Source organism: Rutilus rutilus (assembly GCF_951802725.1).
Source record: "Rutilus rutilus genome assembly, chromosome: 8".
Classification (NCBI taxonomy): Eukaryota; Metazoa; Chordata; class Actinopteri; order Cypriniformes; family Leuciscidae; genus Rutilus; species Rutilus rutilus.
Window position 1 is genome coordinate 22,963,636 of NC_140222.1, and position 23,598 is coordinate 22,987,233.

At 38.9% G+C, this 23,598-nt stretch overlaps 1 protein-coding gene across 1 annotated transcript; it reads left to right on the forward strand.

Annotated features, from left to right (window-relative positions):
- Nucleotides 1-2,311: 2,311 nt before the first annotated feature.
- On the forward strand, nt 2,312-13,439 carry rnd3a (Rho family GTPase 3a). The gene is made up of 5 exons (XM_084416768.1): nt 2,312-2,635; nt 2,786-2,873; nt 9,216-9,325; nt 10,524-10,658; nt 10,980-13,439. Exons 1-5 carry the CDS (start codon nt 2,486-2,488, stop codon nt 11,226-11,228), a joined length of 732 nt encoding a protein of 243 aa, XP_084272894.1. The 5' UTR covers nt 2,312-2,485; the 3' UTR covers nt 11,229-13,439.
- The last annotated feature ends 10,159 nt before the right edge of the window (nt 13,440-23,598 follow it).

Genomic DNA, 23,598 nt, shown 5'->3' on the forward strand with positions numbered 1-23,598 from the left:
TTTAGCATTACTGATAGTTGTGCTAATTGTTCAGTATTATAGTGTAGTTTGGATACTCTATTTTGTGAATATGTACATTGTTTTATGTGTTTCAGCTAGGATGGCTAAGCGGGTTTATTTCAGTGCTCTCAGACTTTGACCTTTGACCAGGAAGAACATGGCATTACCAAGTGCGTAGGTGATTTCATTAGACTCCCAAAATCATGATTTAATTAGCATCATTGCTGACGCATCTAATGATCTTTGAGATGGGATGTGCACAGACAGGTCTGACCGCGGCGCTTCACCTCACAGAGCGATGTGAGATGTTACAGCTGTGTGACGGATGCTACAGGCGACGGTTTTCATGCAGTTACCATTGGAAACAGGAGCAAGGTAGATTTCAAATTATTAGCTGTACATTGGGTCAATATTTGCTCTCATTTCACGGAAACAAACTTGAAGGAATGTGTGTCAATATACAATGACCTTCCCTCAACACACACACACAGCTCATTGTATTATATTGGCAGTATATCTTCACAGAGAATAAATGAGATCTATAAACTGAAGACAATATAAAAGCTATCTTATCTATCTATCTATCTATCTATCTATCTATCTATCTATCTATCTATCTATCTATCTACTGTATCTATCTACTGTATCTATCTATCTATCTATCTGTCTGCCTGTCTGTCTGTCTATCTATCTATCTATCTGTCTGTCTGTCTGTAGTATCTATCTATCTATCTATCTATCTATCTATCTATCTATCTATCTATCTATCTATCTATCTATCCATCTATATGTCTGTCTGACTGTCTGTCTGTAGTATCTATCCATCCATCCATCCATCCATCCATCCATCCATCCATCCATCCATCCATCCATCCATCCATCCATCCATCTATCTATCTATCTATCTATCTATCTATCTATCTATCTATCTATCTATCTATCTATCTATCTATCTATCTATCTATCTATATGTCTGACTGTCTGTCTGTAGTATCTATCCATCCATCCATCCATCTATCCATCTATCTATCCATCTATCTATCCATTATCCATCTATCCATCTATCTATCACCTTGGCGCATGTCCAAACAAGCATGATAGTACCATGGTACTTTTTGGTGCTTTTGTCTGTTAGTAATCTCTCTCTCTCTCTCTCTCTCTCTCTCTCTCTCTCTCTCTCTCTCTCTCTCTCTCTCTCTCTCTCTCTCTCTCTCTCTCTCTCTCTCTCTCTCTCATTCTCTCTCTCACTCTCTCTCTCTCTCTCTCTCTCATTCTCTCTCTCACTCACTTTCTCAGTCAGACAGACATGTTCACAGCATCTACTGCCGATGACTTGCAGATGTAACGTGTAGCAGATAAATATACGCTGGCTCCCTGTCTTCCAGAAGGGCTGTTTCTGCTCCAGTGCCTCCGCACCTGGGCAACTGCTCTACAGCCAACATGATATGATTATTAGATCAGTTTAGTGTGTGTGTGTGTCCCATTTAAACACACACCTGCTCCTATGGTCAAATTTATATTCATGATTTTTTTGATTACTTCACATTTCTCCTGTGTAAATGAAATATAATATATAATATATCGGAAGATAGCATGAAATACTACATCTAAAATATTTTAAACAGAATTTTTGTCATTATTTTATTGAGAAGAATGTACATGGAGTATTACTCTTAAAAATTCATTTGTCAAACCACAGAACAATATATGCTGTCAAGTTTACAGCATCTACTGTAAGAGCCAATGACTTGCTGATGGAATGAATGTGTATAGCAAATAAATATACGCTGGGTCTGTGTCTTCCAGAAGGTATTATAGTGTCTATTATGTATTATAGAGTCAACCGGGGTAAGTTGTCACACATTTCAGTGTAGGTTTATTTTTTTAAATAACAAGAAAAAAGTTGAGTCAGCACATTAAACAGCAGAAATGGCACAGGTGTCTTTTTTTGTGTGTTATTTTTATTAATTTCTTATTACATCATTAACACATCTCTGTATGATGGTGATGATGATGATGATGGAATTGTTGTTATGTAGTTTTGAAGGGCAAAAATGTATGTATATTCAAGACAGTTGGAACGAGATGTTTGAAATCATACTAAACTACTGCTAAAAAACGAGCATTTTGTCATTGGAGATGCATCACATTTTCTCTTCATAGAGCTGAAAGCAAATTCATATTTATTACGGCCTGTAGGATGCGCTCTTTCCCTCTCCCTGCTGAAGGAAAGGGGAGGATCTCAGGATGTCTTCAAGGACAGCCATTGGTTTACCAGGCGCATATAAAACACAGCACATACCCAAAAAGTGAGAGGGCTGTAATTCAAGCAGTTGATGTATATCCCTGCAAGAGAGGGAGAGAGTGTGTAGCGTGTAGAGAGAGAGATCAGAACACGGACAGAGGGAATCCGCACCTTTCCAAGAGTGATTATAGAAAGCTGTGCGTGTGTGCTCCTCCGCGGACTTGCGCGTAAAAACAATCAATGAAGGAGAGAAGATCTATCCAGAAACTGTCCCTTCAGCCCGGAATGGATCCGAGTCAGAGCCTCAAATGTAAGATCGTGGTCGTGGGGGACAGTCAGTGTGGGAAAACCGCTCTGCTCCACGTTTTTGCTAAGGACTGCTTCCCAGAGGTGAGATGCGTAAAATCCAGTGGGTGCGCAACTGAGCCTTATTAGATTTGGGCATGTGCTTTCATTTCTGTAGTCTATCTATCTACATTTTAATCTCTTAAAATAGACATGTTTGATAATACTTGCAATTTTCATATTTCTTTATCCTAGAATTACGTGCCCACTGTGTTTGAGAATTACACCGCAAGTTTTGAGATTGACAAGCAGAGAATAGAGCTCAGCCTGTGGGACACCTCAGGTGAGTCTCAAATCATGTTTTTGTCATGTACCATTTAGTTAAAATGTGTTGCATTATAAAGTGCAACATACACTAAATATATGCTGTAGTACAGGGGTCTTCATCCCTTCTCAGGACCCTTTGGCGAATAGAGAACCAGAGCGGGACCTCTTGTTACATATTTTATAAAATTGAGTGTTGTGTGTTAAGTGTGGTCTATAATTATGCATATATTACCATTTTATTGTATTCATGCTGAACTTTAGCTTCTTAAGTTTTATTTGGAATTGAATAAGTTAATATATAATAATAAAAATGTGTTTTAGATCAAACATTAATTTGCGAATTACCTTCAGTGGCATCACAGACCCCCTTTGAAAACACCCGGAATATTGATATGCAGCGTAAATATATAGATATATATGCACTATATAAAGCCATAATGTTGTGAACATTGTGGCTGTTAATATACAATGAATTCAGTAAATGCAGGCCTTGTTACAATTTAAAAAGTCAGTGTTTTACCTATGAAGCTTCAGAAGTTGTATTTTATTTACGAGATGTTTTTTCAAGACATGTCCAGACTTGTTGTGTTTATTCCTAAAGCCAGTGAACATTTCATCATTCTGATGCATCAGTGTGTTGTGCAGGGTAATGATGTGATTGTTAGCGCTTACGTTTATGCCTGGAGGAAAATCTGGATTTGTTTAATAGCTTTTCTTTCTTATTCTGAACGGATGAGCGATTCTTGGTCGTTGAGTCAGTACGACAGCCTGCCAAGCGTTTAATAACACACACACACACACCCTGCTTGTACACTCTCACACACTCCACCCATCTGTGGAATATGATCCGCGGACACCTCACTTTTAAGGAATGTTAGGATGGTATCACTGGGAATGTCGCTGTAAGTGATGTTTTGGATAAACAAATGAAACCAAAACTGTTGCCACAGCTGGGGTCGTGCTGCAATTCACACGTTTAACAAAACCAAACAGCCGTTACCACATAGGCAAATTAGAGGAGGGTCTTGACTCGCTCCGTCTGAATGTAGGGTATTGGTACGTTTCCAGAGCTTGCACCCGGATCACCCAGGAGAGATCAGACCTGCTGTCTGGAGGTAATCACAGGCCCTGTAAAGCATCCAGCCAGACAGACTGCTTTAGACGGTGGCCTCTTTGGAGCTTAGCTATGATCTGGGGTAAATGCATTCAGACCTGTATCTGGGGCTTTAAGTTGTTTGGTGCTGTGTGTGGTCTGAAATGAACAGTTATGTGCTAAATATTTCCTTCCCCATGTATATGTTAAGCCACCAAGCTTCCTAAATGGGTAAACCAGGAAGGAAATGCTGTTTGATTAACTTTACCAGCTAGGTTTTGCAGCCTGGCCAGGTAGACCAACACCAAATCAGCTAAGCTGGTCTTTTCAGCCATGTGCAAATAGTAAATTCCTGTTGCTATAGTTGTATTCTCAATCTGAATCAGTTTCTTGCATCCAAAACCATGTGCCAGTCTGGAGTCATTTCCTAAATCAAGAACCATGTGCTAATTTGACCTGCTGAAAGGCTAGCACAGAGCAAAAAGGCTTTTTGAATGCTGATATGCTGGAGTCTAGGCTTCTTAACTATCTTAACCAGCAAAACTTGATACTTGTGAACAGCATGAACCAGCATTGGTAAAAAATGGCATTCATGCTAGTTCGTTTATCGCATGGTAGAATCAGTCCTAGAGATAACCTAAAGTAAAATCTGCTGCCATTTTCTGAATCTAAATTATAAATCTAAACATAACATTTTGAGCTATTCCCTAGAGGAATGTGCTACAATCTTGAGAGCAAATTCCAACATTTGGATTCATCTGGATCAATTTCCTGAGTAATAGTCTGTCCTAAATTGGAATTACTTGAGACAAGTGTTAATCTAGAGTTATTGCTTAAATCCAGAACTATTTTCTCAATCAAGAGCCATTTTTAAGCTCAAATTAGAGCTATATCTGATGATAATTCAATGCATGGTGGTTCAGTTCAGTTTGGTTTGTGATGTAGGTAGGTACAGGAAAGTGTTCAGCTGACAGATGTCTGCGGTAGGCGTCTGCGGGCAGGGCCGCCCGTCTGGTACTGACGTTTGGATATGTAGTTAGTTGCTTGTTTCAGGCTGTGGGCTTCCAGTCTGCTGTTCATTACTGTGTAAGTTATTGTGTCAGAGACAGGCTCCAAGGTCTCCCCAGCGTGTGTGCGGTCTTTCCTCTCAAATGCCTAAGTCCGGGATTTAACAAGTTCCAAACACACCTGAGCACATTCCAGATAATGAAAGAAAGAGACAATGTGGACTAGGCAACCTTGTGCATTTGCCCTCAAATAATCGTACATTTATTTCCTTGGGAACAATCGATGAATTCGGGGGTTGCTCCTAGAATTGCCCGAATGGATAGTTTCTTGGCATCTCTTCTTTTTGCTGCTTTGTTTCCAACAGCTGCCACCCCCGTCAACCAAGAGGCTGACTGCTCTTGTCATTGTCCACCAATCAGCTGTTGAGTCACGACCCCATTCACCATTCAGCTGGCGATATCCGTCACTGATCCGCCATGGAACCCATTGATACAGTAGAATACATGCGTACCATTCCAAATTCAAACAGTTCGCTTTTGAGAAAGTACAACCTAGAGTTTTTTTGTCGAGTACAAAAGAGGTGAATACAAATGTGTTTCTTTTTGTTTGTTTTAGTTTTGATTGAGCTCAATTCTTGCGTAATATCTTTTTTAGGACTGTCGCCCATTGTTGCGTTTGTTAAAATGATTTCTGTTTACGGCAATTCAAAACCGAGCAATCTTTGTTCATTATTTCAATGTCAAAGTGCCGTCGTCAGTCCACCGCATGAATGTTTCATTAGGGGTTTCTTGAGTATATTGATTCTAGGGTTTAGTAAGGCCTTCTAAATCTGAAACCCAATTGTGTATGTGCATGTATTGTGTGTTATACGAAACACAAGAAGTCAGGATTACACTACCGGTGACGAGGGACCGCGCGCTCTCTGATCTTCTCGATGGCCATGAGCATGCATGTGTATATCCCCTAACAGCCGATCCTCTGCGGAATCAGACCCCTTCCCCCATTTCTGCTCTTCCAGACACTTATTGACCAGAAACCCCCTGTAGATTTGAAGCCAGGATCTTGACATGCCTGTCTGAAAGGATCCTTATCCACCAGTCAGACCATGATCAATCAATACATGCACACTGCTCTGGGATCGTTTTGTTCCTTTGTGAGTTGTACATTTTTACAATAAGCATATTGTTTCGGAAAACTATAGTGCCAAATTCAGTCCATTGTTCCTCAAGCGTCCGATCTCTTTGGCCCTTGGGCCGGTGAAAGATACGTTGTCATGAGACAATTCGTCTTTGAATTGGCAACTTTGATTGGGTGACCTTGTGAGATGTCACTTTTTTGCAGCTGAAATGTTTTATCAAACTCCTTGATCAGATTGCTGAGGTTGTGGGCTGTAATAGATACTTCCTTCCATTACAAAAATGTAATGTGAATCTCTAGCACAGAGCCTAACAACTTACCTAACACATTTACACTCTGCAATGTGATGTATTTTACACTGAAATAGGCTATTCATTGGGAAATAATGAAAGGTGTGGCTTGATATTCATTGAAATTTGATTGGATCTTGAAAAGTGGTTCTTTATGGTCAAAAATCACTACTAGTAGGATATCCTAGAGGCTTAGGGTGTTGGGTGCTCTTTGACTTTGGCCAATAAGATACCATCTAGCACCTATTCAGAACACCCTAGCAACCACTTAGCAGTTCTATAGAAACCACGCACCAGACCCTAGCACTGTTTTTGCATGCACTGTAAAAAATGATATGATCAATAAGTTACAACATGTTTTTACATTGCTTTAACTCATCAAAGCAATTTTCAACTTTTTTAGTTGTACTTTTTAGTTTTACAAGATTCAACTCATTTTAAAAGTCAGTTTAATGTAATTTAAGTTGAAATGACTTACATTTTTAAGTACAATCAACTTGGATGTTTAAGGCAGCAACTTTTTTTTACAGTGCAAGCACACTTGTCCACTCTTTCTTGCAAATTGTACAAATCTAGTAACATTTTGATGAAAGACAATGAAAACAAAGCTGCAGAATTACACCAGGGACAATTATTAAGTAGGTAAATAGTCAATTTTTGTTGAAATACAGATAAATCTTAAGCGTTTGAGGTTGCATTTGGAATTTGTAGATTTAGAGGTTAAATTATAAATGAATCTAAGTGTTTGCTTAATCTTCTTTATACATTCAAAAACTTATTTTTAAATTTTGTAAATAAGTATCATTCAGCTATTGCATGTTTTTTTCAGTGTCTTGACCTAAGACGTTGTTATCTAACCTTCTTAATCCAACCCTTGACTGTTATCAGCAAGGGAAGACCTCATTATCACCTAACCCCCGAAAACAAAACGTTCCCGGGATCATTTGAATGGGCTCCTGCCGGGACAGGCTCTCTCAAACCTACTCCTCAAGGCTGGTCAGCTATTGTCGGTTGGATCATATTTCTAACCTCGGCGATTTGGGCCCGCATGCCTAACATTCCTTTGAGGAAAGGTTTGCTCTCGTACTCCACAAAGCAGCTATTGTGTGGTGGGCCGTCAGGGAAAAAAAAAACCTGCCATGTGAACCGTTATGTTCTCTGAAATTATTCTTACCTTGTTAGTCAAGGAGGAAATTACATTCAGGAGGATCTTGTGTACTGGTGTGGAGTTCGAAAAGACCTTTTTGTAAAAGTTTGTAATAGTGGTTTAGCAACTCATCAAGGGATTTTCAGGCGGATTTTGTATAGCTTAGTTTACGCTTTATATTCACATTGCAGAATTGGAGAATTGTTTCTGTTTATTGCTTTGTTTTGATGTAGATCAAGAAGACAGTGAGGGATCTAAGCCAAAAAATGCCAGTGGCCAAGAATTCTTTACTGTGTGTGTGCTTTTACGTGGTTGTAGTCACCACATGTTTAGAGAGGGAATCCATCAGCTGTCAGTATCCCTCACACACACACACACACACACACACACACACACACACAGTTTGTGTCGTGATAGCTATGTTGTCCCACAAGTGTGTGTGTCACTGCAGTTAGCTATTACTTACACAAATACTGTACAGACACACGCTCAGCGGGGTTTTGGTTTGTTATGTGTGTACTGGACAGAGAAATAAAATAATGTGTTTAGTGAGCTGTTTAGAGAGAAAACTGTTTGGGGGGTAGCAGCAGAGAGTGTGTATATGCTTGTGTGTGGGCATCTGTTGTGTGTCTCAGAAAAGGCAGAAGGCCACACTAACAACAAGTATAGTTTTTTTGTTCAAAATAACTGATTATTAGATCTAGATACAGATGTAGTTACTACTTGACATTACAAATTAGTGATTAAATAATTAACCATAATAAAAGGCAAATATATCACGTGAAACCGTAAAACGTTGTCCTCGTTGTTTTCTTGTTTTTTGGCCTGTGGCTGTGGCTGGAATATGAGCTGTAAAGTCCTGCGGCTGCATGTGTTTTTAACTTCACATTTTTCTACTTAACTTCTGGCACTGTGAATTATCATTCTGTCAAACTAAACAGCCCTCCCTTCCCTCTGTCTCTCTCTCTCTCTCTCTCTCTCTCTCTCTCTCTCTCTCTCTCGTAAACACCACTTCTGTCCTGGAATCTGGCACGTTATAAATGTGTTTGTCCGGTGTGGATTTTACATACCGTGTCTGGCAGAGTAGCGATGGGTGGGAATGCTTCGTTCTGTCAGAGTAAATCCTGGATTGTACTGTCCTCAAAAAGAAAAACATCTCCGGTTTTAGCCAGGAAGGGAAATGCTACATCTGGCAAGGGTCTAGTTATTAACTGCCATTGCTAAGGCAAGCATCAGTATTTTTATTGCTCATACTTTGATTTAGGGATTTGAAGAAGTGTCTTGTGCTTGTGTAAATCGTTATCAATCATAATTTTGCACTATAAACTATCCGCATTGCACCAGTGACAAAGAACTGGAAGTGTTCTGTGTACTGAGTTTTTTTTTTTTTTTTGAATAAAAACCAATTTAAAGGCTTTTTCATTCCTTCTGGAAAGCAAACGCGTGCAATTATCTGTAAAAGTTTCATGTTTAGTGTGTCTGAAGAGGAGCTTCAATGGTTTAAAAATTCATGAATGCTTTCAAATTACTGTCTGTACTGCGTCGCTGAGTGAAAGTTAAATGAGGTTAAGTAATATTTTGACTGCCCTCCAGACAGAACCACTATCCTCCTTCAGTTCTCTGAGCGTGCAAATGTTCAAGCAAACTTGTTCTTCCTGACCAATCCACCTTTTTGTGTTACAGGCTCCCCATACTATGACAACGTCAGACCACTCTCGTATCCAGATTCGGACGCCGTCATCATATGTTTTGACATCAGCCGGCCGGAAACCCTGGACAGTGTCCTAAAGAAGGTGAACATTTTTAAACCAGTAGTACTGAGCTGACACACTTAATGTGAGCTAAACAACTAGGATATTCCTTTATTAACATCCATTGTTGTTCCTGGAATGATATTGATACCAACCAATCAGATTTTAGGACTGGGGTTGGGGTTCCCATCAACCTGTCAGAATTTAGGATTAGAGCTAGGTTTCAGGGATTGAATGACATTGCTATCAACCAATCAGATTTTAGGGCTCTACCTGAGGGTCTTGATTAAAGACATGCAACCTTCCTTTCATATTGATGACAAAGAAAAATGATTTATTGTCTAAGTAGTTGACGTCTTGGTGCAAAATACGGGTGTGGTGCACTGAATTTTGTGAGTTTCTTGGATATCGAACCGTAGGCTTGACCTTGCTGGTTCCAAACAGTCTAATTGGCTTTTAAATGCCTTGACTGTGATTCAGAGAAATTCTTCTACAAGTCCTTTGTTTTCTTCCCACTCTTTGTTGCATCCCAATAAAGTCGTCCTTTGTTTGGTAGGGTTGGATGTCTTCTCGTAGACTCTCAGTCTGGGGTCAGGTGTCTGAAATGGCCTATGGCTCTGTTTCACTCGGTTAGGCCCCCCTTCATAGTATTATGCTGGCATTAACCAGACCATGTGAGTGGAAGTTCAGCCCGATTGTCTTAAAACGGTTGAAAACTGGGTCGCAGAATCGGAAATACGATCAGGCTGCACGTGAGTCCCTGCTTGGAATAAGCTAGTACTTTGAGGCCTCTGGGAGCCAGAGGTGAGCACAAAAGGATCATGGGAATGAGGGAATGTAGGGTGTCCGTGTTCCTGTGTGAACAATCGTATGGCTGTGTTGTACCCGCCTGTCTCCCGCCAGATTAAATCCGGTGATTTAATGCCACACCGAAACAAAAAATGCTTTGTTTGGGAAGGACAGGAATGCAGATCACCTGTAGCATTGTTGGGAAGAAGCACACACAGATACACACCCTGAAAAGCAGTCATTACAGTGCAAGCTTTATCCCCGCAGGAAGTATGTGCCTCACCTCTAGCAAGGAAGATTAATACTCTTGTGCTCATGAAAAAAGGGATGGGATGGAACGTGATCCGCAAAGAGAATGGAAACAGGAAACACTTGTTCTTGTCTTTTGTCCTCTGGATCAAGGCCAGTCGGTTTCATCTTTCCATGTTGGTTTTGTGTCTTTCTCTCACAGTGGAAAGGAGAGATTCAGGAATTCTGTCCTAACACAAAGATGCTCCTCGTCGGATGCAAGTCAGACCTTAGAACGGACCTCACGACTTTAGTGGAGCTGTCCAATCACAGACAGACGCCGGTGTCCTACGATCAGGTGGGTGGTTCTCTTTTAAACTGCATTTGCAATTTGGATGGACGGCATTGAGACGCTCAACTTTAGATCTTTAATTCGTTATCTAACGCCTATCTTATTACTTTACCAGTAATTACGTTTAGCAGCAAAGGCAGTTCAGCAACATTGCAATGGTTTGGGTTACTAATCTAATCTCTCCATTAAATGTCTGGGTGATAAAGAGCTAAATCTTCCAGTGCTCAAAGCTGAACTTAATTTTGATGAAATTGCAAGCAGTAATCGTAGAACTTCACGAACTGTTAATTGCTGATCAAAGCTCATTATGTCCTCTTTCTCTTTTAGGGTTCAGCTATGGCTAAGCAGATCTCCGCACCTTATATCGAATGCTCCGCAGTGCAGTCGGAGAACAGCGTGCGGGACATTTTCCACGTTGCAACGTTGGCTTGTGTAAATAAAAACAACAAAAACATCAAGCGCAACAAATCGGCACGTGCCACCAAACGCATCTCACACATGCCTAGTCGGCCAGATCTTACTGCCGTTGCAACAGACCTACGCAAAGACAAAGCAAAGAGTTGCACGGTCATGTAGTGCAAGGTGTTCGGGGGGAAAGATTTATTCTGGGAAACGGTGAGGGTGAACTGTGGAAGCAAGAAAGGTCTGGAATTCCTTCCATAGACAAAGCAAAAGTGGAGAGCGGGAGTGTTTACTCGATGTCCTTGAAGGTCTCTCCGGTTTGAGGGTTCCAGCTTGTGGACGTAAACCCATAGTACAGCCCCAACCACCTCTCCTAAACTTATCCACTCAGCAGGAGGATGTCACCACCCTCTCGGCCGATCGGAGGCCTTCCTTCCTGCTCCTGGATGTGAAACTGCTTCCTCTCTGGAGGGTTCCTTCTGGAAGCTTCTGCTGCAGGAAAGGAAGGAGGAAGTAGAATCACATAACCATTGAGTCCAGTGTTTCCGCTGAGCTTTGGTTCACAGCTATTTTTAAAAGATGCACATTTCAGTTGGTATTAATGGCCGTGCAACGAAACAGCGAAGGGGAAGATGACTTTCATAATGGCGAAATTCTGAACTCTCGCTTCTTTCTTTCCGAGTCTGTACAGCTTAACGAGGATATGAAACGAGAGTGTATCACTGTGGTTACGGATCACTTCCTCCTCCGATCCTTCTCGGTCTGTTTTTGTTTCTTCTGTAGACCAAGAGCACGAGTTTGTGTGTGTGCGTGGTTTTCGTTTTCTAATGCTAAGCTCAGCTAAAACCGTCACCATGGATACGCCACTGGTATATTTGAACTCGCACTGTTTTCTGTATAACTCCTCATAATCACATTACGGTTCATTAGGATTCAGAAAAAGAAAAACCAAAGAACTGGAAGGTTTTCAAGTCGGATGAATCAATGTTTGACGTTCTGGAGTGCATGATGGATGTGTGTTTGAGGGCTTTTGGTGGATCGAATGAGAATTTCTTTCACGGTTCCGTAAGAACATGGTTCCGCGTTATATGGAAGCGCAAATATGACATTTGAGAATTGAGCCGATCATTTAGTATTCATTTGCATTCGGTTTATCCCTGAAGGGGCATTCACATTGACAGAGATTTGCAGGGACAAAACATCTGGAAGTCTTTAATTTGCAATGAGAGTTGGTGATTTGATGTCTCATGAGCTAGAGAGACCGTTTACAATGCAATGCAGTTCAACTTCATGCAAATCTGAACCAAAAATAATGGCGGGACTGCACAAAAGGCTGTTAGGCATGCTGATTTATTTAAGCATTTCCTCTGAAAATGTCAAAAAATATTTCTGACAAAATCTTGCTAAACTAGACAACCGCGCTAAACGACAAGTCAGTTTTTGAACTACTGGTTGATCATTGTGTAGAAACACATACTAGAAACCAATTTTATAGCAAGTTGGCAAAATCCAGTGATTTAATCTCTGTCAGTGTGAACGCCTCATAAGAATACTATTGCAGTAACAAATGATTGTTGAACAAGCACACGACTAGCTTTTCATTGTTAAAGTCGTTATCTGTAAAATGTTACATGAACAATTGTGCCTTTTGTGACATTCTTTTGTTTAAGCACAATTGTTAAAATGTTAAATAAACAATCAAATATCAATTTCAAGGTCATATTAAACCTGCGCTTCTATCTGCCCAGGCCAAGAATGAAAATAATGCTTTTCGAAGGGCATGTTAAGAAAAAAATGTCTCCTCTCTCTACTAAACTATGCAGTCTGCTTCTGAACACACGCGAGAGGATTGAGAAAAAAAGCGATTAATGCACATTCTTTCTCTTTCAAAACAAACATTTCTTGTGACTCGGTATATTGCCTTGCAGAGCCGTGGAAGAATATGCGTTCCGCTGTTGTAGTGCTTAAAGTTTCTCAAAACAGAAATCTTCAGAAGTTTGAAGCTAGCTGCAAAATCTCATTTGCTGCATGTTTGTAGTTGCACTTTTTTGTTTAAACTGGCGCAAAACAAACCTTTTTGTTTCATTTATCTTTGTTTTTAATGGGTCAGAGAGAAATTTCTCGATCGTGTCACAAATTTGTTTTCACATAGACAGTATTACAAATTTTGGTGTGTGTAAATGTTGAGAAATGTGTACGTGCTTATAAAAAACAAAAACAAAATGTTTCCTAATGTAGGATGTCTGTAATTTTTTTAATGCCTTCTGTGTGTTGAGGTCCGTGTATGTCTGTTTTGTTGATGTTGCCATAATATTTATTGAATTATATATTTTTTTCCCTTCAAAATAAATCCAAAAATAAAATGAAAAGGATCTTTTTGATATGAAATATTTTCCTTTTGCTTGTCTTGTGGGTCATCAACTACAGGGGATGCCAGAGTGTGTGTATATGTATATGTATATATGTATGTATATATATATATATATATATATACACACACATATACAGGGGATGTCAGAGTGTGTGTATGTGTATATGTATATACACACACACACACACACACACACACACACATATATATATATATATATATATATATATATATATATATGCTATACATTATACTAATGTATATAAGCTGGCATGTGTTTGAGATTCATCGTCTCATTCCTAATGACTCATTCCTTATTACATTCCAAGTGTGACTTTGCCCTGGGCATCGGATCTCTTCCTGTGTGTTCCTCAAATTCATTCATGCGGTTTCGGGTCACTTCCCCCTGCGGAAGGAAATGACCTTCAGATGACCTTCACCCAGCCCTTTCCGGAGTCTTCATTCACAAACCCCACGGGCCTGTAGTTCAGAGCGTTCTAGCTTCATCTTATGCAGTTAGAGCTGAAATATAGGCATCATTTCCTTCATTTCAGTTGTGTATTGTGTAGATGAAGTCACACTGAGATGGCCAAAGCTCTTTGACCTATACCATTCAAAACATTAGATGTGGCTTTCCTCAGACAAATATGGCATCAAATATTCTCCATGTGGTTCAGATGAACACTATTCATCATTAACTCTGAACGTGAAAGCTGTCGATCAGGTATAGAAATGCCACATTGACAAGCCTCAGTCAAGGCCGGAATATTCGTTCTTTCATCCTCGCCGTCTTCTCTTTGTGTGAATGCAGACTAAACACACACTTTTTTTCTGTCAAGAGCATGAGGCGGTATTTTCGTTTCTGACAGACAGCTATTGCAGAGATAAATCCAGACCATTACAAAAACGAACTGTGGCCCTGATTAATTGTGTGAGTTGTGAAAGTGCTTTGTTGTTACGTCGAGACAAGGCTGAGTGAAAGTGATTCATTACAGCAGCGTCTGACTGGAACACGCATTAATAGTGTTTCCTTTACGCATGATAGCTCATATATCACAAGCAGAAACATAGATTCATACAAAACATGATGAATGATAACACAGGCCTGATTTAAAGTGCTTTTGTGCATATAAACAAAACCAAAAGCAGTTGTGATGAAAATTCCTTACAGAAAAGTATTGTGGCAGTATCGTGGTATAATGATGGAAATACTTTGGTACATAAATATACCACATCACATGGTATTTTACTTTCTTTTAAAAAAAAAAAAAAAAAAAAAATGTATCACGTTATATATATATATATAGAATATATAAAATTATATTATAAATAAACTATACACATTTTGCATAAAGTTATATTAAATAAGTTTATATAAATAAAATCATGTATATTTTTTAAAATGTCATAAATTAATTTAATATTTAGTTATTACCATAATACACCTTAGTATCTTTTTTTTAAAGTACATATTTTTTAATAATTTTGTATAAATAAAATGTTTCATATACTGTAAATTAAAATATTATATTATATATAATATATAAAATTCTATTATAAATAAGTTTAAAATAATAAAAATGTATTTGATACATTTTATATAAATAATATGCATTTTTTATATTGTATAAATATATTTATTATTTGTAATATTTATTAATTACCTCAATATACTTTAAAAAACATACCACATTTTTTTGTATACCATGGTAAGGTACCAAAGTACCATGGTACTTCCAAGAATACCACGGTACATGTCCAAATTACCGTAGTAATACCATGGTACTTTTTTGTAAGTGATCGGATGATTATTTATGTGGTATTAATATAGTATTCCAATGTATTTGAAGGAATACCACAATATTACCAAGCTACAAGTCCAAAAAACATGGTATTTCCATGCCCAAATAACTGTAAAACTATCATGGTACAACGTTACCACATTACCACAGTCTTTTAAAGGGATACTCCACTTTTTTTGGAAATAGGCTCATTTTACAACTCCCCCAGAGTTAAACAGTTGAGTTTCACCGTTTTCGAATCCATTCAGCCGATCTCCGGGTCTGGCGGTACCACTTTTAGCATAGCTTAGCATAGATCATTGAATCGGACATGACCATTAGCATCTCTCTCAAAAAAATGACCAAAGAGTTTTGATATTTTTCCTATTTAAAACTTGACTCTTCTGTAGTTACATCGTGTACTAAGACCGACGGAAAATGAAAAGTTGCGATTTTCTATGGTTAATATGGGTAGGATCTATACTCTCATTCCTGCGTAATAATCAAGAAACTTTGCTGCCGTACCATGAGTCCAGCAGGCGTAATGATATGACATTTTTTTTTCCAAAAAAAGTGGAGTATCCCTTTAAGCAACCACACCTCCAGCGGCGACTTTTGCATGCATCAGATTTTTTCCGAAAATCCAATCTAGTTCGAGATACAGTGTAATTTCAAACCCTTTTAACATCAGAAAGTCGTTGTTCTGCATCTGTTCCTCAAATTTGAGAGTTGTAGCTTCAGCCAACCTTCCCAAATAAGCTAGACAAGCTACAATCATATCTGATGTAGATGTTTAGAGTAAGTGTGTATCTCTGCTGGATGTTTTCTGGTTGAACGGATGCTCGAATGTGAGCAACACAGCTGCAGTCAGGACAAATGTCAGAGCCGGAGACCAGTAGAGATCTGATAACAAGAACCGTCGATGTGTTGTGTCTGGTCTGGCCTTTTGTTTTCTAACACCTCTGAATATTTGACGATATATTGAAACCAACGCCTGGCGGGTTTTAACGCCGTGTGTGCTCAGATACCCGTAAATGTCACCGTCGTTGTTCTCACATTTTGCATTAATCGACCAAGGTTACTGTACGTGACAGATGAAATGTCAAGCAATATGTAGCGCTCAAAACATCTCCGGAAGAACTGCGTTTTTGTCTCGGGTGAATCAGGAAACCATTTAGCACTTTGGGATTCCAGCAAAAAAAATCAATACGTTCAGACCTGAACCTCTTTGTACGTGTTTTATTGCTTTTGTGAGATGAACAGGGGTTAAAGGTCATATGTGTTCGTGTGTGTGTGTGTCTCAGACAGGATACAGTGTCATAATGGGCTCATACAGCTATTTTGTGGCCCATATGTGGTAACTTATATAGAGATGACTGAGTGCATTCACACGCATCGCTTTAACACCTGTCAGACAGGGAGGAAATTAAATCATGTCCTACCGCTGGAAACACAAACACCCAAACGCACATACAGCGCTGATAAGACAGGCACTAATTGAAATTCCATTCTTAATGGCCCCTAAGAGCAGATCAGCAATGGGCCGCACGGGTGATTGACTTTTATTGTGCTTTTGGTGTCTGTCTTGACCCGCCTAACCATGATGCCTTTGGGGAAAGAAGCTTGAAGAAGCTGCTGTGGCCAATTTTGACGCAAGACGTTTTGTTTAGAGCATACTACATACTACTAGCATACTACTCCTATTTCTGTCATAGAAATGTATTGCAAAAGGACCAAGAGTATACTAGTATGAAGTTCTGCATACATCATTATGCAAACAACACGACATGCAAGCTTTCTATAATGTGTTTTTGTACTACTATTTAAAAACACTGAGTAGTATGTTAGTATGCTATTTGAAATTCAATTATTGTGATTTTGTGTGTTATGAATCAATGAATCAATTTGTTCAAAAAGACACAGGCTGCATCCAAATATGCATACTTCCCTTATAAATAATAGCCAAAAAAACATTGTGTCGGCCCAGATCCGGGCCACATCTGATACATCTGGTGGTTTCCACGCATACCAGATGTAGGCCGGATCTGGGCCGACACTATGTTGCTGTCTGGGATGTGAAAAGAGAGTAGTACATCCAAATTCATAGTTTTCATAAAATAGTATTCGAAATGTACCCAGATGACTTGCTTCTGAGGAATTATGAATGGCATTGAAGTGACGCAGCTGATGCTGGTACAGTAGGTCACATGGTAATGACAACATGATGAATATAGTAGGTCTGGATTGCATTATACCACACTTTTGTAACGACCAAAATAATTCAAAAGAAGTACCACAGACATTATGCGATTTTTGACGCAGCCTCAGTGAAACCAAAACAGGCTATTATCCTATTCCTGTGAAGGGGGCGTGGCCGTTCTGTAGTTCCAACCAATGGAAATGTTCCTTCACAGCCCGCGCTCGAATGCTATTGGTCGTGTAGTCAAACAGTCAATCAAAATACGACCACATCTATGATTCTTTCACTCAAAAGATTCTCGCATAAACGAAGCACCACTAATTAAGACATCATAAATGCTTTTCCGAACAGAAAGCCAAATGGATTTTTATCAGATTCTATGAAAGTATCTCGTTCAAATTTGATTGAAACCAGGTAAGAGTCCCGTGTGATTCACGCGCTATTTGTATGACACCTAAGTAACGTTATATGTAACGTTAGACTAACAAAACAATATTACAAAGTTATGTTTTAGTCTGCTTATGTATAAGGAAAAGACAGCAAGGCAGCTCACTGGGCTTTGAAACAGTGATTCTTCCCAAGGAGGTGTTTCTCAAATGTTAGAAATGTCACTTGCCATTCCGTGTCCCTGTAACCCAAAACACACACACACACACACACACACACACACACACACACACGCTGCATGCTCAATAGGTGCTGTCTGCAAAGCTTTGTTCTGTAAATCCTGGGGCTGCATGAGAGAATCAGTCATGCACAGCTGCAGTATACAGACAGAGAGAAATCAGACAATGGCCACAGTATGTGTGTGTGTAGATTTGTGTGATCAAAACATCTGAACACAAAGCAAACCGCTATAGAACAGCTACCTGTACAATTAAACGCTCACAAGACTTTCAAAAAATCAACATTAAATTAGTTGAATGATTTAAATGATTAAACAAAAACCTTTTTTTGATCTTAGGTTAAATTGAAATGATTTTTCTATATAATAAAACGTATAACGTGGCTTTCTGAAATACTTGATTCTGATTGGTCAAGTGGAACATTCTTGTTCAGATATTTGCATAGATTGACACTAAACTATATATTTCACTGTTGTCATAAGCAAATAAAGTTCTAAGTTTCATGTTTCTCATTTTGCTGTAAATTTAGTAAGTAGTGATTAAATAGATTATAGAGAATGTGAATCTACGTAACGGCGTGTTGAATGCTGGGGCGGCGGCACCATTTTAAAGGGACAGTTCACCCTAAAATAAAAATTAAAGGAGCTCTAAACGATGTCACGTGTTTTTAGGCTGAAACATTTTTTGTCACATACAGCAAACATCTCCTCACTATCCGCTAGCTGCCTGTCCCATGAACACACTGTAAAAAAACGACAGCCCAGGATCCGCAAACGGCAACAAAAACAAACTGGGCCAACCTGGACCACGAAACATACCAAACAGTGTTCCAGCCAATAACCGACAAGAATGATTTGGGGGTGGGGGTTGGGGGGTTAGTGCGCGTGCACACGAAGGGGAGTGTGGGCAGTGGAGGAGAGACAAGCATGAAGAGGGAAGTTAGCTAGAGGAGAGATGTCCTAGACAACGACTAACGTTATAATTATATTCTCTTGAATTTTGATATGGCCGACACACGACCAAAGAGACGTATGATTGAGTCTGGAAATAAAGCAAAATAACTGAGAAAAATTAGAAATAGTCCTCAGATGCCATGTCTATAATTTATATCAAAACATCTACCGTTAATTCGATCTCAAACTGTTTCATTAAAATTGGTTATTACTCCACCACATGCGAGACGTCATCAACCAAGGTGGTTGAACGACCACTTTGCGACAATAAGTCTAGCAAGTTGATTTCACCAACGATGCATGGTACTATGGTAGTGAAGCAGCGAGTTACGACGTGGTACGGGAAATGCACCCCTGAGCGGGATTCGAACTAGCGTTTCCGGCATGGGAGGCAGGTGCGCTAACAAAGACGTTATAGACTGCAGCCACTAGCATCAGTCGCTAGTGCGCCTCTTGAGATCAGGGGAGTGAAGTTTACTAACTGGCCTCTGTTACACTCACTCCCATCAGGGTCACGGCACCAACGTAACCCCACCAGTCCTACTTGTACCGCTCTGAGTGGGATTCGAACCGGTGTTTCAGGCATGGGAGGCGGGCATGCAGACAAGGATGATAAAGTCTGCAGCCTGTAGCGCCAGTCGCTAGTGCGCCTCTTGAGGCCAGAGGAGTGAGATTCTGAAGAAGAACCGGTTCTCGTTCTCAGCAACTACTTCAGTCTTACAATGCCTCTCCACCTCACATTGGGATTTATTTTGCAAGAATGACTAATAGCCGGTTGACTAAATGATGCCTCCCGTGAGTCATGGTTGTGTTTATGAACCCTGACTAAAAACAAACACTACACTGTAGATCACAGAGGATAAAGGACACCAGTACAATAGCTGCATCATTAGCTCACACACAATCGTAAATTCTCACACAGTGGGCAGCCAGTTGAACATATGCTAAAGTGCCTTTTGCTCTGGCCACACACACACACACACACACACACACACACACTATTTATCTCTGCCATCTGCTATGCTCTTTGGACTCTGTGTGTGTGTGTGAGAGAAAGACTGTGTTCGTTTGATACACACCTGGCCCTGGCCACCAGTGTGAGCATGAGTTGTGACTCTCGAACTAATACTCTTTCACGCATCATTTCATTTCCGTTTGATCATTTAGTCATTTTAATAAGGAGTCTATTAATCATACTTTGAATGTGCATTTGGAAAGGACAATTTACTTTTGTGTATTTGTATGTGTGACACTTGACGTGTGTGGTCCTCACCTTAAAGGTCATGCTAATTTGGCAAAGTGTGTGTGTGAAACGTGCTCTTGACTGTGTATGATTATCTGAGACGTTTGCATTACATGGTCAAGATTTTACCAAACAAAGTCACTTTTTTGATTAATTTAAAGTTTCTGTGTTTTACGTATACTGTATAGTAACGGAACATTCTTTAATGGACATGTTTTTTTGTTTTTTTTAAACCAAAAACTAACCTTCCCAGAACTATACAGATGCTAGATGGTTACTGATGAACAGCAGGGTACTGTGGATGATATCGGAGTAAAGAGGTTAGGGGAACATTCTCAGAACGTTCTGGCAACGTACTGGGAATGTTAGCAACGTTCTCTAAATGTTCAATTTACGTAAATAAACATTTTCTGGATAATCAACAGAGAACGTTAGGATGTCTGTTCTGGGAACCAGAAGCTATACGTGATAAACAAGACAAACGTGTGTGTGGTTCTTAAAGGTCATGCTAATTTTGCGATGCATGAACATTTAACTTTTGGGAGCTGGAAATGTGTATGTTTGGGTCTTGCTATTTGCTGATGTGAGGGTGTGTAATTATCTGAGAGATTGCATGAAATCGTCTTTACCCTTCTGTACAAAATGAATTAATTTCTGAGGTCGTATGTTGGAATAAATAGCACGTGCGTATGATAATACCAGTCGGTTTTCACTAATGACTCAATTAGCGGGGAGTCTCTTATCATAATGGGATCAGCGTAGAGAGAAATTGTCCGAGAAACAAAGAATTCCCAGGGAAAATCTCTCACAAAGCCTGTCAAGAACATGTCCGGGGTCATATTTCATGCCAAAAACATACTAAAATAAGTCATTATATTTTAAAGACAATAAAGACCATTAAGATATTTTGGAATTATGATGATTTTTTAAATTATGATTAAGCAGATACTTTATCCAATTTTTATATCCAGTTTTGTTTTAGTATTATATTTCTGTAGGCCTATTTATTAATATTTTGAATTAGCTGTTATTTTTACATTTTCAGTTTTTGTTTTTGTCAATTTGTTATGTGCTTTTGTCAATTTGAATAATTCTATTTAGCTTTAATTTATTTTAATTTTAAGAATTTTAGTACTTTGACTTATTTCAATTTGTTTATGGTAAGTTTTCAATTAAGATGTTTAGTTACATTTTTACAAAGTTTTTCATCAAATATTAATATTTTATTTTCAGTTTTAATATGTATAATTTTAATAGTTTTAGTTAGCAATAACAACACTAAATTCTCATTACCTTAATGCAAAAATATATATATATACTGTATATCTTAATAGTATATGTTTTTTTTTTTTTGCATAAACATGATGTGAATTTTGCACATAAAAAAAAAAAAAAAAAAAAAAAAACTTCCAAGAAAATAATGTCCTAATACCAAAAATCTTAAAGGCCTTTAAATAGTCTTTTTGTAAATATAATTTCTTTATAATAATTTTGATTTTGTGGTAAAATGACCCGCACCCCAGTGAGGAGTGATTGACCAAATTTTAGCGACAGAGAAAAAGCGAGACAGAGACACACTCGGGTCATTATCAGTCCATCAGCCAGCTGTCTCCAACAATATTCACCATATTCACCATCATTTCGCCTGTCTGTCGGCCCTCCTGTCTTCCTGCTCTTGACGAGCCCGTCTCTCCCCCGCTAATGAATAGGTCCAGTCCAATAATGGACTCTTTAGAAAATGCTGTCAGTGTGAAGAGCTGTTTGGGTGTGCTCATGTGACCCTGTAGGGCGCGGAAAAGGAGCCCTCGTGTATCCAAAGAGTGCTTTCACATTTAATCCATTCATTAAGCACGGAATGGTGTAATTATGTTGTGTGTTAACCACGAATGAAGATCAGACAGTGTGTGTGTGTGTGTGTGTGTGTGTGTGTGTGTGTGTGTGTGTGTTGAGAGAGAGAGAGACGTTTGTTTCTGGTGCTGCGCAGGAAACAACACAGACGGCCATGAATATATAATAATGTTTATTGTTATTAAAAGATCAGACTTACAAGGGAAATGTCTGTGGATAGGAATAATCCAACACAAACATTCCAACTTTCAAGATTCAGGGAGGAATTAGCTTAGAATGAAGGGATAACATTGTTTATTTGCTCATGCATTGTTTAGTACTAAAGGAATTATGTCAATCTAGAATGGCACAAAATAGCGTTTTTTTGTAGGGTGCAATTCCTGACACTAAGGTCATTTTGGAGTGCTGTAATGGTCAAATTAAATTGTTTAAACGAAATTGTCAGTAGTTAGTGTATAAGTAGCAGGAATTTGCGCTGAAATGCCGCAGATGTCTAAAATATGTGCCTTTCTGTGATTAGGGACAGCTGTGGTGTTGGGCTTATTATCTTATTTATTCTCTGTCAAATTGTATTTTCTTTGGTAGAAGTAGAGATGAACTGGATGTTAACAACTTAAAGGCGCAGTTCACTCAAAAACGGAAAACTGTTTTTTTTTTTTGGACTTTTATTTTGAAATGTCATGTCTTAAAGGGGTGGTATAATGCCCTTTTCACAAGATGTAAAATACATCTTTGATGTCCCCAGAGTGTGAAGTTTTAGCTCAAAATACCCCACAGATATTTTTATATAGCATGTTAAAGTTGTCACTCTTTGAGAGTGAGCAAAAACGCACCATTTTTGTGTCTGTTCCTTTAAATGCAAATGAGCTGCTGCTCCTGGCACAGAGGGCGGAGCTTCAAGAGCTCATGTCCTTTTACCTCACACACACATACACTGAACATTTCAAAAACTTTTAGCCTTTTATGTTCAAACCAAGTCAGAAAGATGGAGAGACTCAAGACAACATGTGGACAACATTTCTGAATGGTTAGTTGATGAATTTATGTAGCTTATGTGTACTTTTCTTCTAGTCATTGATTAGCATATTCTGTCTTGATAATCTATATGTGCGTTCCCGGGGGCGGGGTTTATGTAAATTTTAGGGTTAGTTATGTCACTAACCCGGGAGGAATGTCGTGTAGTCCTTACCAGCTGTTTGTTGCAGTCCTTAAAAAGCTATTTCTTTAAAAGAAAATATCTCCCTTTGCTTTGAACTTTGAGCGTTGTAACTTTGCAGATGTTGTTTATGCTCAAACAGCAACATTACACACTAACTAAAGTTAGAAAAGTGAAATCATATTCAACCACCCCTTTAAAGTCTTCTATTGTGAACGTGTTTTGTCTTTCCTTTTGTTGTTTGCCTTCAGGTTTGTTCTTTGTTGTGCATTAAATGGATGATTTCATAAAATTTTTGGTAATTTTTCATGCCTGTCATGTTGAATATTCAGATATGTTAAGTATTGTGAACAAATGTTCTTTTGC

What these genes read in the sequence shown, in the direction of transcription:
- rnd3a (XM_084416768.1), top strand. Translation starts at nt 2,486, where the DNA reads ATGAAGGAGAGAAGATCTATCCAGAAACTGTCCCTTCAGCCCGGAATG. An exon ending in CAGCCTGTGGGACACCTCAG is followed by an intron (nt 2,874 to 9,215) that starts GTGAGTCTCAAA and finishes TTTGTGTTACAG; the next exon opens with GCTCCCCATACTATGACAAC. An exon ending in CGCCGGTGTCCTACGATCAG is followed by an intron (nt 10,659 to 10,979) that starts GTGGGTGGTTCT and finishes TTTCTCTTTTAG; the next exon opens with GGTTCAGCTATGGCTAAGCA.